Here is a 22,860-nt window from a genome sequence, read left to right on the forward strand (position 1 = left end):
AAAACTTTTTAAACGAATCGGAAGAAAATGAGGTGGCAGCAGCTGGATTCTGTCTTGCTGCCAGCGCGTCCTGTGAAGCTCGTGCCGCACGAAAATGAAGAAAATCTCCGCACGGCTAATCATTGCACATTTTTCTCGAGCTGCAGCTATCTAATGACCAAAAAGGACCTCAGAAAGCGACGGAATTGACAAACCTTGAGAGGTTGGTGAAGGTTATTAGAGTCAAACGACTCAGCAGCGTGGCTTTTTCCAATCAAAAGCCCCCCGCCACGTCATCTCTGAAAGAAAATCCCGAAACGTAAAATGGACAGCATGCCGATTCATCAAGAAAAGCTAATTAATAAATATTACAAAATCATAGGAACGGAAGAAAAATCAGAAAGTGACGACAGAAACCATAATCAATGCGCCACATGTGCTACAGCCTCCAGCCCTCTATAAATACCCCTTCGCCCCCTCCTTGGTTTTCTTTCGTCTCTCCTCTCTCTCGTTTTGGGCAGCTCTTCAAGACAGCCCGAATAAGGTACGACTTCTTATTCCATCTTTCTTTATTAGTATAATTTTTAGTTTTAGTTTTGTTTTTTCTATTTGCATTATTTTTTTTTTCTGTCTTTTGTTGTTTGTCTTGTTTATTTGTGTTTGGCATGCTGGTGAAGTCAATGCGTGGCTGATTCATGGACAATAGTTTCAGGGGTTTTGTGGGGGGTTTTCTATCCACTATTACAGTTTTATGAAGTTGGGCTGATTTTTCAGGCATGTTATTGATAGATGCTCAAATTAATTTAGAAGAGGTAAGATGGTTAATGTACGCGGATAAGCTTTTGATTGCGTTTCAAGATTTTACATTTCACTTTAGGCAGGTAAAATTATTACTGTGACCATGAGAAAAGATACAAAGATTGGGTTTTTTTCTTTTTCCTACTGATAAGGAGCAAGACAAAGTCTTGAGACTATGCAGCCTGCAACGTTTCTCTGAATAGATAGCTTAGCAATATCTTTGATGTAGTCTTCCTGCAACCCTGTTCTTACATCTGTTTTACCGTGGATAGGTTTGGTTTTGTTTTCTGAGCGTAGAGACCAGGGGTAGAGGGTTGGCTTTGGTGCAAAGGAGATTAAAGGCTAGAACTTCATAAATCTGATCCTGAGCTGGATTTCTGAAGAATGGAATTGAAGATGAATATATTTAATTTTAAGATTTTCTACAGTTAAGACTAATAATGGAGTCTAGATGTTTATTGGTTGCATGGAGGAGATAAAATCAAGGGGATCATTATGGCATTGATGTTTTGTGGTTAATTTCTCTAACACTTTCTTTTGTTGCTAAATTAAAGATGCAAATACTATCAAGATTCAGTTTTTAATGATTGGCAAACATAGTGTTGACCATGTTTGTCTTTCTTTGTCTTATCTATTCATTTACTCTAGTGTATTTGAAGGAAGAATCGCGTGTATTATACTTTTATCATCCTCCTCCTCCATTCCAGGTTGGATATGGTCAATCTTTTTCAGGAAGTTTAAGGAAGTCCTTAATATGAAAATTGCGAGATAAGAAAACTAACAGTGTTATAATAGTCACTTAATATGGCCTATACGTAGTCATATAGGAGGCAAGATATGGACAGTCTATGAAATGGAGTACTTGGGTGCTCCTTCAAAGAATGACATTGGGAGGAATGCTAAATAGTTAACTACTTTAGCATTTATGGGAGAGCATCCCTTGATACCCTTCTTTGAGGAAAAGAAGCATGGCTCTCCATCTGCCCGCTTTGAGGAAGAGAAGCAGATTGGATTGTCAAACATAAAAGAATCTATATGTCACGAACCAGGTTAAGGAATTAGAAGAAGATGTATGAGCTTTAGGCCTTTCCTTGCGAGAAAAAAGTTGGAAATTGTTTGACTATGAGTGCAGAGACCATTACAAAATTCCTTCTTGATTGTGAGAACATACTCCAGATTATGTACAGATCCCATGTGGGCCTTTTGTAATCAACTATGAAAATTGTGATATTTTCTTTACCTTGTATGAATAATCACTTAAATGTGCTTGATTTTAAGGTCCAGAACTGTTATGATAAAGTTGCTTTATCTCTTAAAGGAGCATGTCATTTATCACTGTTATTTTCTTTTTTTCAAGACTTTTAACTTTTCCCATGTACTGCATTTATTTATGTTCCATTTTCATTGCAGAGTGAGGACTACTTTCAGAAATAAACTACAATTCTGTTCTCCACACCTTTGACACAACTTTGAGAGAATATAGAAGGTAAAGTTTGCCATAACTATTCTTTTGTTGCAAAAGGGAATGGTTTCTCAGCATGCAGATGATGGACGTCACAGCTGTAAGTTGCCATTTCCATGAGAAGAAGCCTTTTGAAGGACTTACACCCACTAATGAAGCCAAAAAGCCTGTAGAGGATAATTCAAACAGCCCTGTATTTGTTAATCATGGCAAGTTTTTTAATTGTTGTTCTTCAGTTGATATTAAAGCAGGAAAATGGCGATTCATGAATTGTGTCTTACCTATTTGAGGCCCAAAATAGTATTTCCAAGCATGTCAGTATTGCATCTACATTGTTGTAAAATAGGGATTATTCAGAAAGCATAGGCTCTTTTATGCAGTTTCGGTTGTATGTTAGTGGATTAGGATGTATGAAATATCCTGAAGTTTCATTTTAGACAATCAGATGTACCAAGATTATGCCTGTATCTGCCTTGAATCCATTTTGCAATTAGGTCCTTGATTATGACTCTGCAGTTGAATTAGTGATCCGCTAAGATGTTTTTAAACTGGCCATGGGATGTGGAAATGCCTATTCCAGCCTGCTAAAATATGTTGATATGCGGACTCTGTTTCTATTTGAATTTTAATATTTGGCTTTGAGATCTTCGTAGTTTCCCTTTTTCATGTCGAAATTGATGATGTTTCTGTGTTGTGACCTACTTAAGTGCTGCAAGGTCAGAATGACTTCTTTTGTTAGTATAGCTGAAATTAGCACCACCTTTTGCACTCTTGCAGATATCAGTCCTCGTTTCTGATATCTCCTCTAACTTCCCTATGATTCTGAAGATATTGCATTATACTTCACTCTGATTTGACGATATTGCGTTATGCCCAGTCTGATTCTGGGGATATTGCACTCTATCTGCCTTAAGATGGTGCCATATTTAAGAAAAGTGTTGTCTCTATGTTCACGATCAGTGAGATCAACAGCGATGAGAATATCATATTTTTCAATTGTCTGTAAAAAGTATATGCTAAATGCAGTTTTGAGATCTTCACCGTTAATGAAAAGGTAAGGCTAATGTGGCTTAATATGTTATGTAGCTGCAAATGCATGGCACGAGAGCAGAAAAAGATGGACAGGAGATCTAAACCAGAGATCAATAAGGATAGAGAAAGACCCCATTATAAGGTACACTCCTCTCTTGAAACTTTCTCTTGGAACACTGAGAGAACTGTTGCATTTATGACTCTGAAGATACTATGTCCTTTGTGGATTAAGATCTGGCTACAGCGGTGCTGTAGAAGTTTGTTTTACTGTTTCAGATGCCATCAATAGAATCTGAGTCTTGACAACAATCCCTTTGAAGATATTGATAGTCTTGTTAGTGTACGTCTAGGCATAGAGTTCTTTATTGATTCCTAAAAGTTCCTAGTTTATGCAGAAAGCAAAGACCTTTTGTACTTAAAAGAATGCCAATTAGCAGATCTAGGTTGGTAGGATAGGCTTATAAGGAAAGGAGTAACACTCAATAGGCCTAGTTAGTGCATGAATTCTACATGTCTTAGGTAACACAATCCTGAGTGGCTCCATACAGTTTGGGTTGGCTAATTATCTTGACTATTATAACCACCAGCCTCTGGAAACTGTCTGGCACAAGCTACCAAGTTGCCTCCCAAAATTATTCCTTGGCTTTTCTAGTAAAAGGTTTTCATCCAGAATTTTATCTTAAAGAAAGCTTTGAAAACTATGGGAATATATGAAACTAGAAAATGGAAAACCACAATCTGTGTTATTTTTTAAGTTAGTGACTACTCCTGAATGGTCACCTATGATTATGACATTTAAGCAAGGCACAAGTTAGATAAAATAAAAGTTTTGGTCATATAGTTAGCACTACGGTGCATATTATACATGGTTTGGCTTTGATATTTAAAGGTAAGAGATGAGCAGCTATATATTTTTTTCCTTTAGATCTATTGCAATTCTTCAGCATTTCTTCCCTTGCCCCTTGAAGAACAATAAGAAGAAATGAAGAAGAACAAGCCAGCTATGTTCATTCCAAGCAAAATACAAAAATGGTTTTCTGGATGTTAGCACAGACATGTATATCATCATATATGCACTTCATGTCTCAATAATTACTATGCCAAAGACTTCATTGTTATTGTGTTAGCCTAAATCTGTCTATGCATAAAGGAATTGTAGGGGAGTTGCCTCCATAAAGCTTAAAGATTGACAATCACCTTGTTGCACAGAAGATTATTGTTACTGTTTCACCATTTTGGACTTTTTCTTTGTTTTATTACATGCATGTGGAAAGCTCAGTGCTCCCGTCTAATTTTAATTGCTAGACCCCCCCCCCCCCCCCCCCCCCCCTCCTCCTTTCCCCAAACCCTCCCAGTGACAAGAAAACAGAAAAGGAGAAGAAGAAAGAGTTGCTCTGTAAGTATGTCATTTTAATTGTGGTATTTTGCGGTAGAAATTTGATGTGTAATTTTTTTCTTGCAGCTGGTCAACGACTTATGAGGATTTGCTCTCAACTAATGAGCCCTTCCCTGAAAGAATTCCTTTAACGGTAAGGAATTAGCAGTTAAAATGTTTGCATGGATTCCAGCACTGGTCCCACATTTTATGCATAGGTTTGATGTTTTCATATTTTTCTTCTCTCTATGGTGCTTATGTGCTTGGTTTCTGGTGTTTTGAGTTTGTGCAGGAGATGGTGGACTTTTTAGTTGATATATGGCACGATGAGGGGCTTTTTGACTAAAACAAAGTGCCCCCGTTTGTCTTCTGGGCAGTTGCTTCTTTAGATAGCACTGAGAGTGGAAAAATATGTCACTTTTGACTTTGTCGAATACGATCAAGCGTCCAAATAAATTAGAGATACCCTCTCATTTATTGTTTATTTGGAGGTTTAAAATCCTTAAGTTGGTTCAGTGCAGGCATCTGCAAGTTCTGTTGTAGTATTAGCTAAGAGAGATAAAAGTAGCTGACTTTATCAAGAAATAGAGGATACTGTTGTACCCGATTACTGATATGCTATACTTATTTGCGTCATGCAAATATAAACAGTATCTAGTGTTCCAGTTGCGCCAATCATGTTTTCAGTGATCTTTGTTGAAACTGGTTATTCATGTTTTTCTTCTGTTTATCAATGTGGATGATTTTTAAAGCCCTCAGCATCATTATTAACATATATAGTAAATGTGTGAATGCCAATCCCTCCAATTGAACCCAATTGCTGACGTGGCACGCTGTGATTGGCCGATTGATGGTAGTCCTCCGTTGATTGAGCTGATGAATTGAATTGAGGACAAAATCGAGATTTCACCTCATCATTCAATAGATAGGGTTTCTGAAGCTGCTGCCGAGAGTCTCTTCTGCGCCTCCCTATCTAATCCTCCTCCTCGATTTCTTTCTTTTTTTCTTCTCTCTTATTTTCACTTCTTTTCTTTCCATGATTCGCTGTTGTCCAGATCTTCCTCTTCGTGGCTCTCCAGCTCCATTACTCTCCATTGATCAAGGTGATAACAATGAATGGGCCTCCCTATCTAATCCTTCTTCTTGGTTTCTTTCTCCTTTTCTTCTCTCATTTTTACTTCTTTTCATTCCTTGATTCGCTGTTGTTCAGATCTGCCTCTCCGTGGCTCTCCAGCTCCATTACTCTCCGTTGATCAAGGTGTAACAATGAATGGGAAGCAAACATTTATTTTACTTTAGGCTACTTAGTCATAATTTTTTCTTCATATTACTTAGCCATATTAAAAATCTTTTTTCCCCTTTTCGTTTTTTCCGCACATGATTCCTCGAACCCATCTGCTGTAATATTCGTCCCAAAGATATCTTCTTTACACCCCCAATGTTAATATGGATGGTCTGTATCAAAATTAGGGATGCCCAGATATTAGAAATTCGCTAGCTTTTGCTCCAGTCTTGGGGGATTCAAATCTTGCATTCTTTTTTTCACAACTTTCTACTGTTCGATGTTTCCTGTTTCGTTTCATGGAGTTATCTTTTTAATACAAGAGAGAAAAAATTATGATTACTTTAGGTTACTCAATCATTGTTTTTCTTTCTTTTTTTTCTTGGGCAGATTGGAAGGCAACAGTTGTTCGTCTCATATTTTATGAGAAAAAGGTAGAGGTGAGCTTTTTTTCCTACAGATTAATTCGTGATCATTTGTTTCTATCTTGGAGAGTCGGCTATTTTCTCCTTCCATCTTTAAATTCTAACAAATACATTTTTTATTATTGCTTTTTTTCCTATACACTATTATCTTTATTGTTGTGTGATTATTCTCTTCTTGTGCGAACATCTATATGGTTATTCTACTAGCTGTTTTTTTCTCACTTGTTATTGATATGTGCCTTTTTCTTTTTAGAAAATTTTTAGTGCTTCTTCTCTCCCGCATTCTCGTTCCTCATGGTGAGTTTTCTAATTTTTGCATCCGTGCTTACTTTTATTTTTTTTTTCCTGAGCTCTATTTTAAGTTTTTTATTATTGTTATAAGTGTTGTTGCTGTTTATATTTGGAGGATTTGTTTTGTCCACTTTTTTAATTTGCAATTATGGTTTCTAATTTTTTTTCTCTATATATAAGTAGCAAAAAGTAGTTCCTACCTTTATATTTGATTTCAGGTTTTCATCTTCAAGGTCAAAGAACTCAGTAAACGTGGCAAAAAAGGTTATTACCTTTTTGTTTGATTTCATGTTTTTATCTTCAAGGTTAAAAGAACTCATGCAAATATAATGGATTTTAATGTCTTAATATCTGTTTTCCTTGCTGAAAAGTTTTTTATGATTTTTTCAAAATTTCCCCTCGACTTATTTCCTAATCATTCACTTCAAGTAGCACAGCATACTAGATCTTATATTTGCAAAATACCAAAACAAACAGGTAGCGTTTGTATAAATCTCCATTTTTGAATTTGTGAAATAGAAGAAAAGAAAACGTGGTCTTCTTATTTCTTGTACTTGCTGTGTGTTTTGAAGTTCAATTGAAACTCATGTGCTTGGAAAACTTTAGAAATTAACATTTTCATTTTATTTTAAATATTGTTGGGGTTGTCAAATTGAATTAATTGAAGAATCTTTAAATATGACACATATGCTCTTATTTTCCAAATGCTTAAAAATTGCACTTTTTGATTGAGTTTTTACTAAACAGGGACAAAAGTAGGATTTCGCCTTGAAAAAATGCATATGCAATTAGAATGTATGAACAAAATTAGTTTAGTGGTTCATATATGCCTCAGCAAAAGTGTACTGAAAAAAGAGTTTGATCTCAAATGAAGGTCCGGACTTTCTCACCCACTGGTAATTAGTTAAGCAATGGAGGTATGCAAGTGACCAGCAAATTGAGTACTCAATGAATCGGTTATTACTTTATTTTTGGAGTTAAGATTTTTGTTACAATCTATTTCCATCCAAGAGGTTTGCTAATGTGTTGCTTGCTTAACTAGACTTCATCCTCTATATAACATTTTCTTGCCTTGAATCATAAAAGAAATGATGGCCGTATTTTGTTTGGAAAGTGCTCTGCTTTCAATGCTCTATGCTTTTAATTCATGACCCTAAGTTGCCTCTTACCACTTCTAAAAATTTTAACATGGAAATAATTACTAGGTAATTCAGTTTTGGGTGTTTTAAATCTGTATTTGCTAAACATGATGTTCCCTGTTACATTTTAGTATGATTAAGTTTGGAAAGTCTGATTTTTATAGCCAGTTTGTTGTACTTTGTGAAATTGGATCCAACTGAGAAAGAACCCTAAACAGGTTAACGGACAACAATTAAAGTTCGAATTGCCAATTGAAAGATTCAATGAGTGAATGTTAAACAGATTTTCAATCTACCTTTAAGTTTTTCTACGAGAAAGAACTTAATGGAAGGAAATGTTACTTTTGAAGTAGATTTGCTAAACTCTCTTGTAAATTACAATAGGATGCATAATCCATGCCAAATATGGCATCTAGATGTTCCAGTAGAAGAAGACCCCTCTACTTTGAGAGAAATTGGTATAGACTTCTTTGCAGAATCTTAGAATACAATTATTATTTCTTCCACTTTTGTTTTTAGGCTGAGGCATATATGCCATATTTGCCGCATCTTCTATCAGTTTTGTAGCTACTGCATTTCAATTGTGTTGTTGCAGTTTGCAAGAATTATTATGGTGCTCTTGATTCTCATTGGGCAAGATCCAAGTAATGAACTTTGCCACGAATCCTTGGAAATTACTTCTTATGTATGATTTGTTTATAGCCTTTCCAATTACCAATAACTTCAATTCTTCGGCACTGCTTGGATTAATAACAAAAATAGGTTAGCTTGAGATATGAAACATTTCAGATTTCGTCATTGTTAGATAAATTTTATAGCCAAACATGATTGGTCTTTTAATTTTTTTTTTTGTGGTATTTATGAGCAATAATTTGATTTGGACAGCAAATCAGAAAGTGTAAGCGCCCATATTTGAAACTATTCATTTTTGTTTCGTGTTAGGTAATGGATGATATTTTTGCACTATATTTAACCCACAAATGCAGTCTAATATAGGTTGTCCTGCTAGGTTCAGCTCTTGATTCACACATCCAATACGATTTTATCAATATGGACTGTGCTTATTTATTTATTTTTTCCTTCTTCCTTTTGGGTTTTGGTTGCCATAATTATCGACACTATGTATCTTTGTTGTTTTTGTTGGAATCCTCTATTCGTAGGCTAGAAACATGCACAAAACTAAACTTCTTCGAAATGCTATAGCCTTAAGAAATCCAGGATTGGCAGGAGCAAAAGAACTCAGTAGAGACTCCTCTGGTTGTTGGATGGAAGGCTATAGTAGAAACAGTGCAAACTTGGGAATTGCTATCAATATTTTGGCTGAACTATGGGGTTTTAGAGACGGAATTATGCTTGCTTTGGAGTTAAATATTCAATTCCTAGATATTGAAGTTGACTGCCTTGACATCATATCTCTAATGAAATCAAATACTCTCAGTAATCATAATAATCATTGTTTGCAATATAATTGTTGATTACAGAGTCCTATTGCGGTTGCAATAAGAAGTGAATAGATGTGTAGATGGCTAGCTAGACTGGGAGGCAAGATGGAATGGCATTTTGTAATTTTGGATTCCTATCCTCATGAACTACCTTTTGCTTTAGATGAAGATTTGAGGGGAAATTTTTTTCCTCGTAATACTTGTTTGGCTTGTACTTGGTGTTTTATTTAATCTATTTGTACCCAAAAAACAGGAAAATGTTCCGGAGCATTTTTTTCCTTCTCCTATGTGACTTGACCAAAACTAACCGTTATAGGAGACATCCGGTCTTTAAAATTTCGATGGATGAGTATAGTCCAGAAAGTACTACCAAGTACCAACCAATCGAGACTACAAACTTTGTTCCCCCCACCGCCAAGTGCAGCTGCTACAGTACTTTATTTGGATTGATATAATATACTATTGCACAAGTTACTTCTCCATGAATGTTGAGTTGGACAAACATATATAAAGCCAATCTCGGCTATTTATACTTATTATGTGATTTTTTGGATTATTGTTTCTTTCATTGAATTGTAATACATAAGCGGATATAGTTGAACAAATTTGAAAATTTACTTGGCATAATTGAAAACTCTTGCATTCCCCAATTGAAAACTCTTGTATGCGAATTAATCTCTAACTATTTTACCCAATTTTTTTTGTCAATCTTTCTTGAAACAATCTATTAAACAAAAGGAACACCTTTACTAAGATTGTTAATAAACTTTGTAGGTGGAGTTGGCTTTATTTGTTTTGCTTGATATTAGATCTCATCATGATTGCGGTATGGCTTTTCCGGCTATTAGAGTAAGTATTTGGATTCTAAATTATTTCTTAACAAAAAGTTGAATCGGATTATAGTCAATGGATGCCAGTATTTTGCTTGCGATTCTAAAAGAATTGTATATATAATATATATATGTATATGAAGAGGACCCAGTTAATTTTTTCTTTCAATTTTGATTGATTAAGAGCCTAGATATTGGAGCCTTGAAAGCGTATGGAGTTCTTAGCTCGATATCTTTGTTTTTGTCTTCCTTTCTAATACTTTTAGTAAGTTGTTCATTATGCACCCTAACAATTAGTGGCTATAAAAATTCCATTTTCTCTTGGTTTTATGATGATTTCTTTTAATGTTTTAACACTTGTGCGTGATGATCTAGCTCAATCAAATTAAAGTTTATGAACAACATTATTAGCTTCTCCTTGATTACGTGTATCTATTTTTTTTAATTCTATTTTCATTCTATGCAGAAGCAAGGAGCATCTTAGTGATCTTAGTAGTCTAATCATGATATTGTCTTGCATTTTCTTAACAAATATTCATATTCACTACTAAATAAGACTACAAAAACAGAACGGCAAAGCTTTTGGTGCATATTTGTGTAACTTTTCATACTTAATATAAGAATTTGAATCACTGGGCATTTTTGGGCAACCGTGAAAATTACACCGCGCATCGTGCGGTGTTATCCTCCTAGTTCTTTAGAAATTCTTGAAACAGGGGAAGAAGAAGGAAGAAGTTTGGAATGGTAAGCCACAGACGGTTTTGCTCAGTCTGTTACTTCACTCAAAAGTCTTCATACTCCACGGCTTTTCTACCCTTGTCGGGTCCAAACAAGGTCGGGAAAATGGCTTTCCGACGGCTTTCCTACCCTTGTCGGGTACTCTGTGATGTAAGATAGACTAGCTTAAAGTCTTTGACAATGAACAGCCCTTCACCTACTTTGATGGCCACCATCTTCGACACCAGGTACCCTCGAGTTTATCCCAAGTATTTGGTATTATTTGGGAATATGACTGTCCATAAGCACAATCACGTTTAACCTCTAATTTCTGGTTAAGCGCATTTGTCTTTGCCCACAATGCCCAACTGCAATTGGTAGTGAAGCAAGTTATGAAGCAGTATGCAATTATTTACTACGGTATTAAGCAAGTTATGAAACAAAAGAGGCACAAGAAAAGCAAGAGAGATTGGACAACGGATCGACAATTTCCACGCATCATACACCATCACCACTATAATTTTTTATTGCATTCTACAAAAATTAATTGTGTATACGTGTATATATGTATCTATCCCTACACTAATTGGTATGTCACAATGCATTCCACGCATTATATAATGCCACAGATAACAGCATCACATCACTGTCATAAATATATTTCTTGAATTACCTATTACTAATACTTTTTTTTTTCTTCTTCTACAATTCACAACACTTACACCATCCTCTCACTTTAAAAGAAATGAGAAATATTATATACTTATGAATTTTCCAAGACACCTAAAGGCTCGGTTTGCATTCCTCATTTTTTGAATAACAAGTTTTTCATATATAATGATACAATAATATACAAATAAAAATAATTTTAAAAATACTATATTTATATAATATATCAAAAACAACTCCAAATATATATAAAAAAATCTAATCATTTTCTTCTACTATTGATCGCCACTACCCACCACTACCAGCCTTACCCAACGCCGCCATCATCCATTCCTTTCTCCTCTCCTCTCTTCTTTCTCTCCTCCTCCCTTCCCCTTTCCAGCCACACCCTACCCCTCCTCTTCCTCCCCTCCCCTCCCCCAAATTTGGTCTTAACTAGAGTTTATGATTTGGCAGCAATGTTGTGAACAGAGGCCTCGATTTGGCCTCGACTAGATATGGGGTGGGGGAAAAGGGGAGGGGTGAGGCGTGGTGGGGAAAGGGGAAGAGAATGTGAAGGGAGAAGAGGAGGAAAGAAAGGAAGGAGGAAGATGTGAGGATGAAAGAGATAGAGGAGGAGAGGAGGAGGAAGAAGAACAAGGAGAAGGGAGGGGGGTGGTGGTGGTAATTTTTAAAAAATGCCACAAAAATTTTTAAATTTAAAAAAATACTCCAAATTATATCTTAAAAACACTTTCAAAAAATATCTACAGTAAAAAAATTTTCATACACACTGTTATAATAAAATATTTCAAAAATATCCCAAAAAATAACTAATCCAAATAATACTTAATTTATTATATGAATGCATATACTCATATTTATTATCCTTTATATTTAGATACTTTTTTTTTAAAAATAATTTCATTCTTGTCCAAAAATTTAATACTTAAAAGCTATCTTAATGAGTGGTTGACGCTTTTGAAATTTAACGGAGATGGAATAGGAACGATTGCATATAACACAGTTATGATTTAGCCAGAAAAAAAAAAAGATTTAGATCTTAATATCATGTGTAGAGCTCATAAAATTTAGTTCTATTTTTACAGTGTATTGAAAGTGAATTATATATGTGGAATTAAACAAAGACTGCCCAAATGATTTTTGACTATTTGGGCCCCTGGTCCAAATTGAACTCCACAGTGCAATGCCAGACACGGATTTTCCTTCCTATTAATACATAAATATCCATCCAGATTTGTTTTTCTTTTCCCTCCGCAGCACTCGCAAAATTCAGTGACCCCTATGCCTTCACGCTTAAGGCATTCGGTTGTAGTACTTCTTTTTGTCATGAACCCAGCCCCTTCCCTCCACACTTTTCTGACCGTTAGTTCAGATTCTGTTGTTCCTCCCTTGACGCTATCGCGCACTACACCCACTACATGCTCTTTTCTCTATATACAATCCCCATCTCATCTCCCCCTCTCCCCCAAAAAGCCGCCTCCCATTTCCATTTTCTATCCCAAAACCCTATCTCGTCGACTCCCTCCCTCTCCCCACAACTATGAAGCACTCGATTTTCGTATCTCCTATCCTTGTTCTTCTCTTCGTCCTACTTTCTCCTCTTTCTTCCCATGCTTTTCTCCGATTGCCTCCGAATGCGTACTTTCCGTCCGTGCACGCGGAGAAGTTGATCCGGCAGCTGAATTTGTTCCCCAAACAGCTGATCAACATCGCCGATCACGACCCTCTGTCTTCTTCCTCCTTTTCTGAAGCTGAGAAAATTGTTGAAAGGCCGTTGAAGTTATCCAACTTAGTCTCCGATCCTAGCGTCACCGTTCAAGACCTTGCTCATCATGCTGGTTATTTCAAAATTGAGCACTCCCATGCCGCCAGGTTAATTTCTTGAAGAGACATAGTTAGATCAACTTTTTCTCTTTGCATTTTTGTTAATTTTGCAATTTCTTTTACATTTTATTGAATTTTTTGGTGGATTTTTCAGTATCATTTCGAGGTCCTTTTTTTGGGAAAAGAATTGTTAATTGTTGATTGTTAGCTTATCATCCGTAGGTCGTGGTATATACATTATATATTTGGGACAATTTTAAGGAAATTTGTAGTTTTCAGTTTGAGTTTTTTTTTTCTTTCAGTGGTAGTAAAACCCCTGTATTGAGTTTATCTTTGAGCGAATGTTCTTTTCTTATCGGTATGTAGTTAGACATTGCAAACCCCAAGAGTTTCAGCAGTATCTTTTGATTTGAGTTTCTTCTTTCTATTTGTATTTCAATCAATATTTACCTGCACTATGATTGCTACTGGACCTGCAGCAAAGCACTAAATTCTGGTGGTGTGGCTTTGTTGTGACTCTCTCAATTAATTGTACTTCCTATCTAGATTGGTTAATTTAATTGCTTTGTTTGGCTGCTTTACTTATGCTGATTGCGATCAGGACTTTGCTAATTTGTGCTGGTTGGGTTTTCTAGGATGTTTTACTTTTTCTTCCAATCACGCAACAGCAAGAAAGACCCAGTCGTTATCTGGTTGACTGGCGGACCTGGTTGCGGCAGTGAATTAGCACTCTTTTATGAAAATGGACCTTTCAGTATTGCTAAAAACTTGTCTCTTCTCTGGAATGACTATGGCTGGGACAAGGTATTTTCGCTCTTTTTGCAGTTCTCTCAGTTTTGTGATCTTTGTCGTGTCAAATTTCTTTAGAGGTAATGCTGTTAAAAGAGCAGGGGTAATTGCATCTTTTGTTGCTAGAGCCAAAGTCTGGTGGAAGAAATCAAAAGTACATCAATGTTGTGAATATACTGTTGGTTTCTTATTCAAATGCATCCATAGTGAGCAGAAGATGAGAAAGATGTTTCTTAGATTCTAGATTATGTGGCTTAGGTAAAGAGCTGAAGCACGGAGGAATATCCTGTCAGATAATTTCCATGGTGTATGCCTCATGTTGAGTCAATTTTCTAAATTGGAGTTAAACAAGAGATTGAAAAGGATGATCCACTCAATGGATTCTCCTTAGGTCTCCAAATATATTCAGTTGTCTTCCCCTATGCTATTATATTTGCTCCTTTAAGTAGTTTTTTGTTTGAGCTGAAAAATAGAAGAGGCATGTTGCAACTGGAGCTCAATCAGGAAATTATTTTAAGTCTCAATCTTTTTAGAAAATCAGTGCAAGGGTGAGGTAAAATTAAACATTCAGAGGGAGGGAGAGTATCAAAAGCATATTGCAGGGAAGGGAATTTGGGTGGATGTTGCTCTATCAATGGGGAAGGAGATGCTATTCTAACATGCAAGTTTGTTGCGTTGCTTCATATCTATGCTATGGCACAACTGGGAATTTGACATACATCTCAAAAGTTGTCTGCTGTACTGTTTGTGCTTCGTTTGCTTAATATCATATTGGGTTACAGTTAGATGCTATTCTAACATTCAAGTTTGCTGCATTGCTTCATATCTAAGCTATAGCACGACTGGGAATTTGACATACATCTCAAAAGTTATCTGTTGTACTGATTGTGCTTCCTTTGCTTAATATCATATTGGGTTACAGTTTACTGATGAATGGAGGAGGGAGAAATGACAGCATTTGAAATGTTATTGTTTGCAGGTCTCGAATTTATTGTACGTGGACCAGCCCATTGGAACTGGCTTCAGCTACAGCACTGATAGGCGTGATATTCGTCATAACGAAGACGGAATTAGCAACGACTTATATGACTTTTTGCAGGTTGTCTTGTTTCATTCTTTGAATAAGTTTCCTGAAAAAGAGATTATTCTTGATACCCATTTTTGGCCATATTGATTGATAGGCAGCACATGATAATTAGTTATTGAAGGAGATGATTGATTAGCAATGCTAATATAGTATGTATCCATTCTATATAGGCTTTCTTTTCAAAGCATCGTGAGTTCGCAAAGAATGACTTCTACATAACAGGGGAATCATATGCTGGTCATTACATTCCAGCTTTTGCTGCTAGAGTGCACCGTGGAAACAAAGCTAAGGAAGGAATTCACATCAATCTGAAGGTATTCCTTATTTTGTTGACTCAAGTTATGTACTGATTGTGGTTTGACCTTACACTGAGTGGTGTAACAGGGATTTGCTATTGGTAATGGGCTGACTGAACCAGGAATCCAGTATGGAGCATACACTGATTATGCACTGGACATGGGGATTATTTCAGACTCTGATCATGACCGTATCAACAAGGTGCTTCCAGTGTGTGAGACAGCAATAAAGCTTTGTGGTAATGACACTTATGTATCTCATGTGTCCCCATACACAACCTAAACCCCTCGAAAAGAAACCAGAAACATCACTTATTCACTCTCCAAAAGAAACCAGCAACTTCCACTACTAGAAATGCTGCTTTTCAGCTTTAAGGCATTTTCCCCCCCCCCCTTTTTTCAGGCACAGATGGGACAATCTCTTGCTTGGCTTCCTATTTGGTTTGTAACGCCATGTTCAGCTCCATCATGGCACATGCTGGTGATATAAATGTAAGGAAGTCATATGGCTTTCCTTATTTACTTTTTTTTGCACTTATTACTGCATCTCCCACTTATTCAAATATAGAAAACCAGCAAATGGCAGCCAATTATCAAGTGTGTCTTTCATCTTACTGATAACCTAGTAGGGAGAGTAGTTAATGAAGTAATTAAAGTTTTTAACAAGTGTTTCAAAAGTAGAATAAAACTGTATATGAATTTGCATTAGGAATCACGTAACAACCTCATCTGGTTGTTAATATTTACTAGATACACCCTTTAAACTGATTCATACACAAAAATAATTCTCTTTATATATTTCTAAGGGAAAAATCAGGTAAAAAAGAAAAAATTGTCATTGACAACAGCTTGTTAATGCAAAATTCATCTCTAACATTGAGTATTTAACCTTAATTTGAAATTATGGGATAATTATGTGGGGAAGATTTTATACACACACACACACACATATTCATTTACAGAGTGCACAGTGGTGACAACTTATGAAATGAGGAATGTTGTGAGGTTCAGATTGGAGAAGCTTTGTGGCATTAATGAATGTTCATTTCGGTTCATCAGATTAGCCTTTTAGGGCATTTTCTGTCTTCTTTGACAGGAAGACTCAATAAGTAATGTGAATGATACTTTATAGGGCTGCTCGATATATTTATAACTGAATTTGCTTTGAGGGAACTTGTCACACAGATCCCCACTTTGCTTCCTTGCTGTTACACATACTATGGTTTCTTGTCATAATTATCTAACAGACCTCTCGGTGATACTTGACATTGTTCAAACCCAAATCTTGAGCATTTTCTTTTAATTTATTTTTTATTAAGAGACAGAAAGATTTGTGTTGCTTACCTGCTGAAAATGTATGATATTATTCTTGTCTCTCCCTGATAGCATAGGAACATTTTAATTTTACCTTACAGGTGGTTTTATCTTCTAGTGTTAGAACTCCACTAGCACTGAATATGAAACGCCAATTCTTTTAAAATATTTCTGAGTAAGAAAGGATTGATGGTAAAATTTGCAGTACTATGACATCCGAAAGAAGTGTGAGGGCAGCCTGTGTTATGACTTCTCAAACTTGGATAATTTTCTGAATCAGAAGACTGTAAGAAATGCTCTGGGTGTGGGAGATCTAGATTTTGTCTCTTGTAGTCCAACTGTGTATCAGGCTATGCTTGTTGATTGGATGAGAAACCTTGAAGCTGGCATTCCTGCTCTTCTCGAGGATGGAATAAAATTACTTGTTTATGCTGGAGAATACGATCTTATATGCAACTGGCTTGGTGAGCTTTCTGTGCTTAAGAGTCACGAGTTATGTTTAATCTGAATATCTTAAGAATTTGACTAATATGTGATGAACATGGTGTACTTTTCACTAGGCAATTCGAGATGGGTTCATGCCATGGAGTGGAGTGGTCAAAACGAGTTCAAATCATCTCCTGAAGTTCCCTTTGTGGTTGATAGTTCTGAGGCAGGGTTGCTGAAAAGCCATGGACCACTTAGTTTCCTCAAGGTCTCCCTCTCTGTCTCTCTCACTCACACACACACACACACACACACACATTTATGTGTTCAGCTTTGCGAGGGTAGTTTCTGCTATACATTTCTCTGCCTTTTGGTCTTGAGAGTTTTAGTTTGTGGCAGATACTTATCAGCTGACTGATTTTATGGCAAGCAGGTGCACGATGCCGGACACATGGTTCCCATGGATCAACCGCAAGCAGCACTAGAGATGCTGAAGAGGTGGATGAAGGGCTCACTTACTGAAAGCTCTGCTGAGCCAGGAAAATTGGTTTCTTCAATGTGATTCGTGCTGTAGTTCCTTTTTTCAATGCGTTGTTTGTAAATATATGAAGTTATGAAACGCTTCTAGTTTCTTTTTTAGGGTACCACAAAAACACAAAAGGACAAGACTTTGTGGCTTCTTTACGGCTGTGGAAAGTTAATGCCTGGAATCTAGATGGCAACGCTATACATATTTGTGGAACCACTTCTTGGACATTTTCTGATCCCTCGCTACAGGTTGATCGCTTTTCATTAATGTATCCACTCTGGTAATTCAGATTGACAGTCACTTATGGTCTGCGCTACTAACACTAAAAGCAAAATATGTCAAAAAGCACGCATAATTTTACCAAAATGAAAGCATGCCTTAACACTAGGTTTAGTCCTGATACAATCGTAAGGCTCTGCCAAACTGGAAACAGGAATGAGTTTGAATCCCCTTTCCCAAATGTTACTCTTCCCTTTGATTTACCCCTTCCAATCCACAAGCAAATAAAGCACGTCCAGACCTTATGTTGGGAACTTAGCCCACATGATTCTGAACGGTGCAGATATTTCAGGCACAAGGAAAAAAAATTAGAAAATGAGGAAATTGCACAAGAGTTGCCATCCCACATTGGTTCTTGGGGGGGGGGGGGGGGTTGGATTTGGGTTTATAAGTCCCTGGGAGGACCTCAAGAGTTGCCTACTTTTGAGGTTTCTTCTGGGATTTAGGTTTATAAAAACCGAATTTCTAACTTCCGTTAGAAAAGGTCAAGAGGAAATTGCACAAGAAATAAATGAAGATTTTTTTAAGATAACAAAATCTCTCTTTCTTCGGCAACGACTCACTACACTCACTAGTAGTAATATACTATGAGTCTACACATATATAGAGTTTTTAAGTTGACTTAAGGAAGTGTAAACAAACTCGATCCAATTGATTAAAAAACTTTCTAGGATCAACTAAAAAAATTATAAACTAATCCATTCGATATAAAAAGTGATACGTTATCGTAAGCATAAATTCTAAAAAAAACATGCAAACAACTTAATTCAATCAATCAAATAAAATATATTAGCCATTAACTAAACTAGCTTGGTTTAATATTGCCAACACCAGGCTACAATTTATGACTATGACATCACAGCTCCTCTTCTAATTTTGTGGATATGTTGGAGGACCTAATTTCTATTGAAGTTATAACTTAAACGTTGGAGGACTTAAACTTCATAAAAATGAGTAGAGGGATGTTTTTAGCAAAGATAGTGGTATGAAGGACTTTTCAATTTTTTTCCCTCTTTTGGGTTTCTCGTAACTACATCGTTAATACTTAATACACAGGCAACAGCATATTAGCATATTCCCCCGTTCGGAGGAAAAAAAGGCAAATGTCGAGAAAGAGAACCCATATCGACGACGATGACGACGACGACACCTTCTACCACCGCTACTCCTCCACGGCACCACCGCCTAATCAGCTCTCCTCTTCCTCCTCTAGCACCAATAAGCGCAGCGGCAGCGGAGGCCTAGCTCCATCAAAATCAACAGTCTACGTGAGCAACTTAGACTACTCCTTGACAAACTCCGATCTCCACACAATCTTCTCCAACTTCGGAAAAGTAGCCAAAGTCACCGTCCTTAAAGACCGCTACAGCCGCCAAAGCCGAGGCGTTGCATTTATCCTCTTCGTGTCTCGCGACGATGCCATAAAAGCTGTGAAGGGAATTGACAAGAAAGTCCTCAACGGCAGAACCCTAACTGCTTCCATAGCTTCTGATAACGGCCGGGCCCCGGAGTTTATAAAGAAGAGAGTGTACAAGGATAAGAGTAGGTGCTATGAGTGTGGCGAAGAAGGGCATCTGTCGTATGAGTGTCCAAAGAATTTGTTGGGGCCTAGAGAAAGGCCGGCGCCTTCGAAGAAGGGAAGGAGAGACGGTGGGGGTAGTGGAGGAGGCTGGGGAAGAAGAGAAGTGGAAGAGGAAGAGGAGGAGGAGGAAATGGCGTTGTTTGAAACGGATAATTGGGCGTCAGTGGTGGATAAGGGGGCAGAGGATAGGTTGTTGAGAGGGGAGGAGGAGGTGAGGAAGAAGAAGAAGAAGAAGAAGAAGGAGAAGAGAAAAGGGTATTTTAGTGATGAGAGTGACGAGGATGATGAATGCGAGGTGTGGCATCAGCTTGGAATTTTGTAAATTATACTGTTGTAATTGGGTTACTGCTGTGAGGAAGTTAACTAAAGGTATAAATTTTTGGCTTGTTTTATTTGTGAATAATGTTGTTGTCTCAGTGATATATGTGTCATCAAAGAATTGATTTTGTTTATATGTGTCTTGGTGTTTGTTCTATGCGGAAACATTTGTGCTTGTTGATTGCTGCTGATCTGTCGTTGGGTTTTTCTGATGCTTGTCTGTCAAGTTTGCAATTTTTGATCTTAAATGTGACATATAGGTGCCTTCTTTACTTGACGCGGTAAACGATCATAGCTTCGGGGGTGGAGTCTTGGTTATTGGTAAGATCAGAATGGTTGTTGTTGTCTAGAATGATATTTGTGTTCTATTAAACGAGTTCGAGACATGTCTTCATTTATACCTACTTGAAACTGACATAAATAATAGATTGGCACCAAAACTTGGTAGCTTTTGACATCATACAACATCCTCTAGATAAGAACACACAAAGAAAGTAGGCTTTTTGAGGGTAAATGAGCTTGTACTTCAATATTGTACCCACAGCTATTGAGTGTAAGATTCTATTGCATGAGGAAGATAGAAGATAAACAGTGAGCTTTTTTGACTTTTGCCTCATTCCGCTAAGACTCCTCTTTTTTATAGTACAGTAGTGGCTTCGGATATGAGACCATTCTAAATACAGATAAAGTGATAAGGTTTTGAGAATGCTTAATTCGTTGAAGCAAATTCTGAAAATCTTATCACCTTATCTGTATTTGAAATGTTTTCATAATCAAAGCTAACTTTTCACCTTCTTTGCAAAGATACCTTCATAGTGGTGATCCTGGCTTGGTCAACTTCTTTTCATGCTAAAATTTCATTTTCTTTATGGTCATTATGAAGAATAATTTTGCCGCTTATAAACATCTTAGTGACTATGAAACAAGTGATGTGTGTTCTGATCATGCAAAAATGACTTGACTAATATGCAAGAGTTAACTAAAGTGCTTTCGAGGAGCCGAGATCTGTGGCAAAAAGGCTTAATCTAATGGTTAAAGGAGGTGCCAAGTTCCAATGAATCTAAACCTTTGAGAAGACTTTCTTATCTTTGAATCTAGCGCTATTCCTCAAAGTATAGTGATTTTTTAAATTCGTGTAGTAAGCACCAGACCAATCAGATGAAGATGCAAATGCAGCTATAAGATATTAACAAGGATGGATTCTCTAACTCATGATAATATCGTAGACATGTAAGCAGTTGATAGATATATAACTAAGCAGGAGCATAATAAACCGAACCAGGAGCTCCATTTGAGATTAAGCTTAGTTGACAAAGGACAAGATCACCGCTACAGAGGATTATCTGCAAATAAGGTGATAAGGCATGTGACAAAAATTATGCTTCATTTAATGAAGAATTCTCGAAGTCTTTATGACCATATGTGTTTTTGAAATTGTTTCAACTCTGAAACAATTTCTGCATCTATAAAATAAGATAAGTTTTAGCTGAGGCAGAGTATTAATCTTATTTGGATGCTTGATTCTTGCATCTAATGATTGTATGTGAAGTTGTGGACTATAAGATTACTAGAAGATTTACTATGGTCTTCATTGGCTGTAGTTTTTAGTAAATTAATTTTTTGGGTGAATTCACTGTCCATGGTTTCATTCTGAACCCTAACATGCGTTTAAGTTATCCCACATGGTGTAAACCAGAAATCTTCAAACAATGCCCTTTCATCATGTGGCATGTGAAGCTGGGTGTCTTCACTGATCACATGATGCTCCAGATACTTAAGCCGATAGTTTGTTCTGGAGCAGTGAGATTAATCGTTGTTTAAAATGGCTGAATTTGAACTTTCTCACGACATATGCTGTCGGAAGAGAAAAAGACTTTCTAGGTAGTAAAGGGATTAGTTTTACAACACCATGAATCTTGATGCAGCTCAGTTTGGGTTTTGAGTGAGCGCTTCCAAGTTTAAGTATTAGCTAGTAAGGTAGTACAAATTTGTAGAAATGTGTATAAGACTGCTTCAAGTGAGTCCTGCTGTCAAGGATAAGGCATGCTAGCACATGAAATCTATAACTGAGGTTTGTTATTGGGCTTCCTATGGCTATTGATTTGAGTTGTCCAAAGTGATTCTTGCTATAATTTTGTTAACTGTGCAACTTTTTGGTTCCAGTTGATACAAATGATTTATCATAGATTCTTTGTTTTGTAATTTAAATAAATTCCTGCTTATGTTGATTTCAGAGGAAGTTCAAGAATTCTGGTTAGTTTTAGAGATCTCTCATGCTTGGGTGAATATACACTGTTTACATTGAATTATTTCGTTCTGCTTGTATTTTGAGGAGTTCTTGAATTGAATACTTCATGTTCTGGATGCTTGAAATGGCTTCTGATCAGTTGTCATGCTATAGGTAGAATATGGTTGGACATGCTGGTTGGCTGCTCCAAGAAAAGTTTTCTGTAGGCTTTGCAACTGCCTTCAAGGCTTCGTTTTTTTTACTATACTACATCAAAGGCAATCTGCACATGCCTATCAAGATCTTGATTGAGATTCTGGCAAATTACATTTTTTATCCGTGAATCATACGACTACTGAGAGATGTATGAGCATACTTGAAATCGCTAGCATCTTATTTAATGATGAGATCTGACTTTGAGTGAGTGGTTTTTTGCACCATTTTATGTTGCAGCTTGTAATTCATGTTATAGACTTGTATCTCATAATTGTCTCCCTCTATATTGTCAAGAGATTGGATGATGCTCGCTTTGTTCGCAAGCTTAATGTTACTTACAGGGGAATGTGCATCACGATTCTTCTAGACTAATTTGCTAATGCCATCTGTATTTTCATCGTCTCACAACAAAAATGATCTCAACAACGCAGAGTTTTGGGTAAAGTGCATATGTTGCCTGATTAGTTCTCTCAATTCCTGCAAGACGATTTGACTTAAACTTTCAAGGCAACCATTTGAAGTACACGTT

General features: G+C 36.6%; 3 protein-coding genes across 11 annotated transcripts; all 3 read left to right on the forward strand.

Moving 5' to 3' along the window:
- Window positions 1–367: 367 nt before the first annotated feature.
- LOC113730771 (uncharacterized) lies at window positions 368–11,187 on the forward strand. 9 transcript variants are annotated; one of them, XM_072078740.1, is made up of 10 exons: window positions 368–523; window positions 2,188–2,448; window positions 3,326–3,413; window positions 4,734–4,800; window positions 4,939–5,749; window positions 5,857–5,904; window positions 6,319–6,368; window positions 6,607–6,650; window positions 6,863–6,908; window positions 10,000–11,187. In XM_072078740.1, exons 5-10 carry the CDS (start codon window positions 5,683–5,685, stop codon window positions 10,114–10,116), a joined length of 372 nt encoding a protein of 123 aa, XP_071934841.1. In that variant the 5' UTR covers window positions 368–523; window positions 2,188–2,448; window positions 3,326–3,413; window positions 4,734–4,800; window positions 4,939–5,682; the 3' UTR covers window positions 10,117–11,187. The 9 variants fall into 9 exon arrangements, with proteins under 9 accessions (XP_071934841.1, XP_071934842.1, XP_027111475.1 ...); XM_072078741.1 differs by having other exon boundaries at window positions 6,319–6,362; XM_027255674.2 differs by lacking the exon at window positions 10,000–11,187 and adding an exon at window positions 8,987–9,495.
- Window positions 11,188–12,831: 1,644 nt separating this feature from the next.
- On the forward strand, window positions 12,832–17,936 carry LOC140036629 (serine carboxypeptidase-like). The gene is made up of 9 exons (XM_072078739.1): window positions 12,832–13,316; window positions 13,904–14,072; window positions 15,037–15,156; window positions 15,315–15,458; window positions 15,529–15,679; window positions 15,844–15,932; window positions 16,960–17,218; window positions 17,315–17,448; window positions 17,614–17,936. Exons 1-9 carry the CDS (start codon window positions 12,985–12,987, stop codon window positions 17,740–17,742), a joined length of 1,527 nt encoding a protein of 508 aa, XP_071934840.1. The 5' UTR covers window positions 12,832–12,984; the 3' UTR covers window positions 17,743–17,936.
- Window positions 17,820–22,686, forward strand: LOC113730776 (U11/U12 small nuclear ribonucleoprotein 31 kDa protein). Its single transcript, XM_027255685.2, has 3 exons — window positions 17,820–17,957; window positions 19,045–19,939; window positions 22,290–22,686. Exon 2 carries the CDS (start codon window positions 19,092–19,094, stop codon window positions 19,890–19,892), a length of 801 nt encoding a protein of 266 aa, XP_027111486.1. The 5' UTR covers window positions 17,820–17,957; window positions 19,045–19,091; the 3' UTR covers window positions 19,893–19,939; window positions 22,290–22,686.
- The last annotated feature ends 174 nt before the right edge of the window (window positions 22,687–22,860 follow it).

The sequence above is a fragment of the Coffea arabica genome, chromosome 2e (genome assembly GCF_036785885.1).
Source record: "Coffea arabica cultivar ET-39 chromosome 2e, Coffea Arabica ET-39 HiFi, whole genome shotgun sequence".
NCBI classification, from domain to species: Eukaryota; Viridiplantae; Streptophyta; class Magnoliopsida; order Gentianales; family Rubiaceae; genus Coffea; species Coffea arabica.

What these genes read in the sequence shown, in the direction of transcription:
- LOC113730771 (XM_072078740.1), top strand. Translation starts at nt 5,683, where the DNA reads ATGATTCGCTGTTGTCCAGATCTTCCTCTTCGTGGCTCTCCAGCTCCA. An exon ending in TTTATGAGAAAAAGGTAGAG is followed by an intron (nt 6,369 to 6,606) that starts GTGAGCTTTTTT and finishes TTTTCTTTTTAG; the next exon opens with AAAATTTTTAGTGCTTCTTC. An exon ending in CCGCATTCTCGTTCCTCATG is followed by an intron (nt 6,651 to 6,862) that starts GTGAGTTTTCTA and finishes ATTTGATTTCAG; the next exon opens with GTTTTCATCTTCAAGGTCAA.
- LOC113730776 (XM_027255685.2), top strand. Translation starts at nt 19,092, where the DNA reads ATGTCGAGAAAGAGAACCCATATCGACGACGATGACGACGACGACACC.
- LOC140036629 (XM_072078739.1), top strand. Translation starts at nt 12,985, where the DNA reads ATGAAGCACTCGATTTTCGTATCTCCTATCCTTGTTCTTCTCTTCGTC. An exon ending in GAGCACTCCCATGCCGCCAG is followed by an intron (nt 13,317 to 13,903) that starts GTTAATTTCTTG and finishes TGGGTTTTCTAG; the next exon opens with GATGTTTTACTTTTTCTTCC. An exon ending in CACATGCTGGTGATATAAAT is followed by an intron (nt 15,933 to 16,959) that starts GTAAGGAAGTCA and finishes TAAAATTTGCAG; the next exon opens with TACTATGACATCCGAAAGAA.